We start from the raw sequence: 8,919 nt of genomic DNA on the forward strand, positions 1-8,919 counted from the left end.
ACTTCTGCAAAAATTACTGATAACCTCACACTGAAAGGGGTTTCTGTTTTTAAACACATTTAGATCTTGCTGAGAAGTAAGAAAACGAAAAATGAAATCACAAGTTTTCCGTGCACGTGTCAGCTTTCTGACGACATCCATCTTCCGCAGCACGTCACGTAATCAGAGGCACACGAACGTCTCAGTGAACAGCCCAGAGGTGATGGGCTAACCGCGGAGGAGGCCCGCATTCCTTCATGGCAGATGAAAAAAGCAAACACACAAATCCAGGGTCTGAAGACAGGCTGGAAATACCTCAAATCAAACCGAGACAATCTGAATCCCTGTCCAACGCCTCGATCACATACTGGTCCACCTCCGTTTTATTCTCTGGTATCAGGTGCAGGAAAAAAAGTACAGAAACTAATTACACTCTATTTCCTCCAATTTTCTATTCCCAAGCTATTTTGTTCTTACAGGGAATTAATTATGAAGCTCTACAGTTGACTTAATTGTTGTGGTTAATTAGTACAAGGAATAAGCCGAGAGAAGGAACAGGGTGTATCTCCAGTGGTAGGAGAACTGCAACAGCAAGTGAGTTCTTCTCCTTTCTAGAGCACCACAGTGAGCTGAAGTTACTTCACCATAAAGCATCTTTACATCTTCCATATTGGTGCTGAAAATTTGAATTACTGCTTCTACCTTCTTGGGATAATAAATTATAAAGTCTGAAACATGCAGAACTAACGTGTCAGTAAAAAATTACTGCCACCACAATGGCAACAGGTAGAAGATTCAGGAGTTGATCTTTCACCATCAAAGCAGAATATGACACGCTCCTCAAGTTCTCACTTGTGAGTAACTGTAGATTTATTACTCTAAATCTGCTTAAATAGTTGAGCTGCTTCTTTCCAATCAACTCGGAGGGCAATAATTTAAGTTCCATACTTTTCTAACTGCACAAGACAATTCTACACAGGTTAAAGACGAGAGCAAGAATAGGAATTGAAAAGAGCAGAACGGTTTGACTCGAGCAAAAATTTGCCAGGAGAGAAGATTTTTCTTTTCAGCGAATACTTCTAAGTATCCCTCGAACTCTTTTCTGAATCATTAAAAGCTCTTACAGTTATTCTTTCTGAATTTCCTTCTTGTTAGTAAAATGCTCATTGTTCTGTTTCACAGAACACCTGGATATTCAAAGTCTTCCCATAACCATTATTCCATTGCAGGGGAAGAAAACCACCCACAAACCTGAAGTAACTGAGACAGAGAGTTCAGAGGAAAAGGAAGAACTTTTCAGGATTTAGTAGATTTTTGAATAGCTTTACCTGAAAAGAGTAAAACCAGAATGACACAGTATTCCTTTGAGTTGTTCCTGTGGAACACATCTGCTTAAGAAAGAGGACTTCCATTTCTGCTTCGGTTTCTGGAGAAATACTGCTTTTTTAACATAAATTTAATCTCTTGATCTTTCTATCTTTTCTTATGGATAATTCCTTTTATGGAAGACTAGAAATCAAAGAAAAAAGAAAAGTGCAGCAAACGTGGGAAACAGGGTAATTTTCTGCTTTTATTTTTTCCCAGAAGGAAACAAAGTAAAAAAAAAAAAAGTGAAAAATAAACCATTTATAGTCAACCCATTACTCTTTAACGGGCTGCATGCTCCCAGCGCAGAGCGGGCAGGGATGCTGGTAGAGCTCTGCCATTGCCTGCGCTCAGTTACGGGACACACGTGTTGGTAATTCCTCTCCACCTCCTGACACTGTGGCGCAACATTTATTGAAAGCACATTTGATGGTAATGAAGTTTCTATTAACTATGATTAAGTTTCATAAAGCACCTGACGATAATTTAAGATGCGCAGGAGCAGAAAATGAAACATTTGGTTTAGTACATTAGGAAGTGTAATTGATTAAATTATCTCATTTACAGTAAGTGCTTTCCAGGAGCTTGGCGGGGCAGCCGGTTCCCCCCTCTCCCACGAGGGTTTGCGGGGAGATCTGGAGACTCTCCTGTCCTCCCGCTCTCCATCACTCTCACTTTTGGTTCCCCTCAGCAACTCGAAGCCCATTTCTCCATACGGCCAGTCCTTGAGAACAAGGATCAAAACTCAGAGAATCACCTAGGAGGTTATTTAGAAGAACAGGCTGTTTCTCAATTATCTTTGTAATTGGCTTTGATTTTTCATCGATGATTCATGCTGTCCTGAACTAAGTTCCTGTTGCGCTGAACAGCAACAAGCTGTGTTGTATGTTTGCAACCCCACGGCTATAAAGAAACCCTTCAGTTCTCCGAGCTATCTTATCAGCTAAAATCAGTTCCATTAAAGTTACCTTTTTAATAAATCGGAAGGTAAAGTGATTTGACTGATATTCTTTTGGGTTCTCCAATTAAATGGGAACTGCACAGATAAACAAACAAACATGTACCAATTGCCTGAGCCAAGTTAGGACACAGACCCCTCGTATGTGACCAATTAGGAGACAATTCTGGTGAGACAGAATGCTCAAGGAGCCAAGGCAACCACAGCACCTTCCTGAGCTGCCCAAGTCTGACTTTATGTATCCTTAGAAATACTTAGGAGCTGGAAATGTAAAGGAAAAATGTGTCTGTCTGAGTAAAATCTTTCAGTCGGTCATATAACTCCACATGCGCAGCTCTAAACCGAACTGCACCGAAGCCAATCTAAGGCTGCGGAACCCAGCACGCCCCCGCAGCAGCAGCTCGCTGGCATCTGGGCACTCCCTGCAGGGCGAAGCAGATAAAGCCCCTTCACCAGCCAACAAATGACGGCCAAAGTGAGCTGAACAGGATCAGACAGAGCCGGTGCTGGAACCAGGCTTGTACCAAGACAGCCGAACCCCTAGATTAACTAATTTCTAATTATATGTCCTCGCGAGAGCCCCACTCCGATAAGCACGCCTGCAGGAGGGCTCCAGGCAGACCCACATCCCACAGAAGGGTCACTGCTCTGTTTCAGCCCCAAGCCTGTGACCACAAAGTCGCTAAGGTGACGCTTTCAATCACGTGAAAGCCTTTCATATAACCTTCAGCTTTATTTAGCTCCTAAACAAATAAAACAGAATGGCAGAGAAGATGAGAAAAAACGTATTTACAAGAGAAAAAAATAACTTACTTTGGGATTTTATTTCATGAAGAGGTTTTTTATCTGAGAGAGAAGAGAGAGAGAGAAAGTTGCACTTAATAAATTTACACGAGCATATCTATTTCCTCTATCGCCTCTGTCTAGCTCTATAAATGAAACATTTTCTGCTTGTTTGCTGACAATATGAATATTTTATGTTGTCCATATTTTTCGCTTCATCTCTCTTTTTTTAAAGTCTCTTTCAGGATGTTTCTTTGCAGTAATTTCTCACTTGGTTAATTCAAGTATTTGTTACTCTATCGGACCCTGTTTTTACACTATTACTCATCTCAGCAATGAGGATGTTCAACACTTAGAAGCGGATCACTTGGCAAAGAAAGTCAGTGAAAAATTAATTACTTCTCTGTATGTTTGATATATGCAAAGGTTAGTGATGGACATTTTAAAAAGTGGTTTTGGGCGGGTGCTTTGCAGCCTAAGGAGATCCCTGTTGAGCTGTTCTTTCCGTAGGACGGATCTGGACCTGGCTATCTCCAGAGGTCGGTGATTGGCACAGGCGCCATCACTGCAATCCTAACACCTACTGGGCATGTCAGTCCTAGCAGAAGGCGTGCCAAGGTACAAGATGTTCAGCTTCGTGTTCTGCTGGGTGATAACGTAAGCAAATGGATTATGAGGCGCCTTCTCTTATTTTTACTGTTTGTGAAAATTACTGGTTTACTAATGCTTAATCTAAAAGATTCTTGGAGTTGGGCTTTGCCAAAAAAAGCTAGGGGTGGGTTTTTTCCTTCTTGAGGTTGTTTTTATTGTTGCTGGAAATGATGTACATAAACACCAAATGAATGGTGTCAGGCTTGAGCTTTGCGACAGAACAAACACTTCCACGCTGCTGACGTACGCTGCTTTCTACGGAAAGCTGCAGCAGAGCTGAAGTGTGTGTGCCAGGTAAACGGGGGAGATTGCTACAACCAGAAGCTCGTGGCAATACCCGGTGTCACGGCTGGTTGAAAAATGGAAAACAAAATCACTTGTGATTTATGATGCATCAGTAAAAATAGGTCTGTAGTTCATCTGCTTATGTCCTGCTTGTTTGTTTCTTTTTAGGGCACTGGGAAAGGAAATCAATAGTTTTTGAAGTTATTAAAAATAACTTTAAAGCACACAGATAAAAGTAAACCAAAAAACTCTACAAACCCCTCTCTTTTAATAAGCACAGAAAACGCTTTCACCTCTGCAAGATAGAGAGGAATCCACCATGGAGAAGAATACTCCTGAGAATACTGGGAGGGAATAAACAGCGAAGGAAGAATTCGTGAGATCCAGTAAGTTATTAGGACTATCTCGAGTGCAAGGGACTTTGCATCCAGATTGAGTCAATCTGTTTCTCTCGCAGCTTGGCAGGCCTGGCAACCCTTCGTATAGATCAAACCCACAAGTAATTCTACCCTCCTTCTGCATATCACTTGGTATCTATTCAATTGTTGCAAGTCCTCTAAGAAATTCCCTGAGAGAAATGCACTTTCCATTGCTCCTCAGTTAAGGACGGGACTATCTGGACCCATCCAGAAAATCAAAGACCAAAGCAAGAGAAAGGCTGTTGCTGTGAGTGAAAGGGTCTGTTATCTCCACGCTGTTCCCACCCGCTCCTGGCAGGGACCGAATAAAGAACCTGAGAGTAGACCCTGTTTTATCACCATTTCATTTACTGAGCACAAATTTGAAAATTCACGCTAAGGATTAGTACTACTTCTAGCTCAGAGCCAGGCCTGCGCCTTCCTGGCATCTTCCGCTCGCACCCTTACTTCCATTTCAGTTCTTATAAGTTAACCAAAGGAATGTTTCATTCCTATTATCGCTCCCCAAAGGAGCAACATTAACAAGTTGTGTCTGATAAACAACTCCAGGAGATGACTCTCCTGCAGCACTGTGCTGCCTTTCCTTCGCGATTCCCCCTGGGACAACAGCCGAGTAGAAAAGGCTCATATTGGAAGACAAACTGGGGAAAAAGGTTGTTAAAAAATAGGGTAATTGCATCAATTCCTATTAGCCGAGGAAGCAATTACAGTCCTAAAAATAATTTGACCCAAGAACACACATACAGCACAACCCGTAAAGGAGTTCTAGTACCACACTAGGAGCATGAAAGAAGCAAAAGACACCCAACACTTCAGCCCGGCTGAACGCTGGTGGAAACGCAGCGTTGGGAACCAGCAGCCCCTGGTACCACCGGTCAGCGCGGAAGGGGGAGACGAGCTTCTACAGCAGACAAGACCACGCAGGGCAGAGCTGCCCTCCCCACCTCACAGCCACAGCTCTGCCACCACCAGCCCCTGGCCTCCTCTCGTACCACGGGGCTTGCGCAGGTCCCCATCAGCTCTGCTAGAGGTGAAGGGTAACACTCACGATGTGCGCAGCTCCAGATCTCACCGAAGCAGATTTTTCCCCTGCAAAACACCTGGAGATCAGTTTCTGATCCCAATATTACGTGAAAAATTACTGCTGTGTGCAGCAGAGGGAAACCTTCCCTTCTATTTGTCTTTGAATTAATTTTACACTATTGTTCCTTCGCAGTTTCCCTGACTCCCATCCCACCTTATAAAAGGAACAGAAATACTTCACCCAGTGAGACGTCTGCCTGGAAAACCCGGCAGCAGCAGATTCCCACCCCCCGCCTGATATTCGGCATAAGCTCAGAATTTCATTTTGTTAATTTTAAATAGTATTGCTTTGATGTCTACATATGCATCCCTAGTAGGTTTGGATTTTAAACAGCTTTTCATTTCAATCACCAGATTTGAGTTGTATTACTTCTGCCATTTATCCTTTCTAAAATGATTTTGATAGTTCGTGTTCAACACTGCGGTTATATTTTACAGACTCTGTGTTTCACAGCTGACACTAAGTTGATTGAATCTGTACAAAAATTACTCATATCTTTAAAAATGTCTTTGTCTCTTTTTACCCATAATGATCCATTTATTTATTTTAAAGACGACAAGTTATTTACACAGTGTATTTAAGAACATTTTAAGTCAAAAATGAGATTTATTCAGAACTCAGGGCAAAAAAGGGAGTTCATTTTGCTCATTGTTTTCCCTGTCTCAGCAGATGTACTTCACTGAAGAACTGGTTGGGCACAGGGGCTGTTTCCTTCTCTCTGAAGCTGCCAGCCAGCATCAGGAAGGTGCCTATAGGGGAAGGCCACAGGCGCCTGCGCTACTGTGGCACGGATGTGACGGTTGGGAGCACAAGGCTTGGGGTTTAGAGCCACATTCCTTCTGCTGGGTGCATGGTGGTGCACGAAGAAAACGACTGCTAGGTGTATACATGCAAGAGAGCAAGAAGGAAGGGTAACGCAGCGCCACAGAAACAGGACTTATTTAAGCATCAAATTAAAGAAAAAGCAGAGTTATTTCAGTGTACATCTTTCAGCCCTGGCAATCCTGATTGCTCCCAGGGCTGCCACTGCTGGGAGGTGCTGAGGTGACAGTGTCACTTCACGGACAAGGAGCAACATTCTGTGCGGGAATAAACTTGAGGATGTCTGCATCTGAGGCTCTGCCGCTGGCCCTGGGTGCTCAGCAACTCTCCAGCCACAGGGCTGGTTTTCTTGGCTCCCGGCTGTTTGCTGATTGATAGCAGCAACTATCAAGTGCCAGATGCTTTCCAGACATTTACGAAGGGCAAATCCTTTCACAGGAACTCACCATGGAGTAGATTTACCTTTATTTAACTGCTGAGTTAGAGGCAACAAAGGGACTTTATCAGCTCTTGTACCCAGAGTCTTCACGTTGGTGCTTCGCCAGTTGCCTGGCAGGCAAAGGGCGCAGGCAGAGCAGTGCCTTTGTGAAACACAGCGTGGCAGTGGGTACAACGGCACGCTGCAAAACCCTGGTATCTTTAGAGTATCTGGGTGTCTTTGGAGTCATCTGATAATTCGTAAGTAAAGTATGTGCTACACAAACCCCGTGACTCAGACTCCACCGTGCACTTCAAACCTCTCATACACAGCCCTCTGAAAACAGCCTGTTTTTTTAATGTTTCAGCCAGAAGAGTTCTGCTGACGTGGGTGTGCGGCAGCCCTGCCACCTTACCTGGATGACAGCAGCATTTTGGGCAAACCCTCCCACATCCAGTTCAGTGCCAGCCGTTACTCACCCTGAATGCAAAGCCCGTCGGTGCAGTTCTCTGACTCCTGGCTCAAGCCTTCGCAGTACTTTCCCCCGTTCCTCGGAGGCGGTGCAACACACTCCCGAACCCTCAGGTGCTCGCATTCCGGGCTGCACACAGACCACTCGCTCCACACCTCCCAGTTTCCATCCACTGAATGGGGAGGAAATAAAAACAAGCATCAGCACCTCTATCACGCTGGTTAGTTCAGAGGTCGTAGCAAGATTATTTGTTTTGTATCTCTCCTCAGGTCACCACAAGTAAAACAGAGTCTGTTTCTCAGGAGAAATAAATACAGATTTATCAGATATGAAGTTAAAATCCAGCACTAGAACTTACCACCTCAAACCTGCACTACGGAAGCTTTTAAAATAGTGCACCAGGATAGCACCAGTATATCACTTTCTGCAAATACGGTCAAGGAAAACTGCAGGAGAAAACATTTCCTTTGCCACCTTGCTATTGGCTTCTGATGTTTCAAAACAAAATCTACCTTAAAACAGGCTGACGGGGCAAGGCCGCACATTTACAAATGCTGACATTTACAAAAAGAGCAGAGCTGGCCTTGTAGACTTCTGCCGAATGCCCCCGGCAAGACAACGGATCAATATGTTGCTTTGCTGACTGATTTATAGCTGCCTCTGACCCTGTCCCAAGTGAGAAGGGTTTCCACAGTTCCCTTTCTTTTTCATGCATAAATCAGACTGGAGAAGAGTCAGATGAACACAGAGACATACATAAATAATATTAAGTTCTTTAAATTCCAGTTCAGGACATGTTGTATCTAAAAACTTGTAAAAGCTGGAAGAGAGATTTGCCAGAGCCCAGACAATCACGCTGTGCACCCGGTGCCCTCAGTCCTGCTGAGCGCCGTTAGCTGTACACCTGAAACACCAAGTCCCGAGTCAGGTAAGGGAGGTTCCAGGTGAAACACCCAGGGATGCGACACCGTGCTCCGTGCACAGCAAAAGGTCAACATATCTGAGGGCAAACTTCTGCAAGGTGACTAACACTTCTAAGTGAAGTTCTCAGCTTAGGTTTCTGTGTTTCTCTTTCTAGCTTACTGCTGTCGCCTCCCCCTTCCCTGCTCCCCCAGCCACATACGTGGTTTTTCACACGGAACCAGCTGCTGCTCTGTTACTGGGTTTTCAGTTAGCTTCAGTATGAGTGAAAGCACTGACAGACCTGGCAGATCAGGCCCCAGGTCCTTGCGACTGCTGCCGAGATCCTACATGAGGCTCTGCGCTACACAAGGGCACGAGTATTTCCATCTGCTGCTTGACCACAGCGGGCTCTGCAAAGCACAACCGTCTGCCTGGCGCTTCAGCCTGGAAGAGCTCTCCCATAAACGTGACCCCCAGTGCTGTTCCCCAGTAGGCTGCATATCTCACCTGGGCAAAGAGCAGTGCAGGTGATCTTCTGCACTGACATTCCTTCGCAAAAGGCACCTCCGTTGAGTGGAGCAGGGTTGGTACAGGTCCGTGATCGCTTCTGCCAGCCCCGACCACACCGGGCATTGCAGTTTGACCACTCGGTCCACGATGACCAGCCTCCATTAACTGCAAAACACAAACATGCTTCAGGTTGTGGTAGATGTGCTGAGAGACACCAACCCACAAATCTGAGCAGATCATTTCAAAGGCAGAATGTTGTTTTCACATTGT

The 8,919-nt window shown here is 44.6% G+C and overlaps 1 protein-coding gene across 1 annotated transcript in view; it reads right to left on the reverse strand.

Annotated features, from left to right (window-relative positions):
- The window catches only part of UNC5D (unc-5 homolog D (C. elegans)), a gene marked incomplete at its 5' end in the record, with an annotated part of 28,057 nt that extends 19,243 nt beyond the window's left edge, over window positions 1-8,814 (reverse strand). Inside the window, 3 exons of the mRNA XM_010144792.1 lie at window positions 3,116-3,148; window positions 7,244-7,408; window positions 8,647-8,814. Coding sequence (XP_010143094.1) covers window positions 3,116-3,148; window positions 7,244-7,408; window positions 8,647-8,814 — 366 coding nt within the window. The remainder of the gene's footprint in view (window positions 1-3,115; window positions 3,149-7,243; window positions 7,409-8,646) is intronic.
- Between the last annotated feature and the right edge of the window lie 105 nt (window positions 8,815-8,919).

The sequence above is a fragment of the Buceros rhinoceros genome, unplaced genomic scaffold (genome assembly GCF_000710305.1).
Source record: "Buceros rhinoceros silvestris isolate BGI_N320 unplaced genomic scaffold, ASM71030v1 scaffold17080, whole genome shotgun sequence".
NCBI lineage: Eukaryota > Metazoa > Chordata > Aves > Bucerotiformes > Bucerotidae > Buceros > Buceros rhinoceros.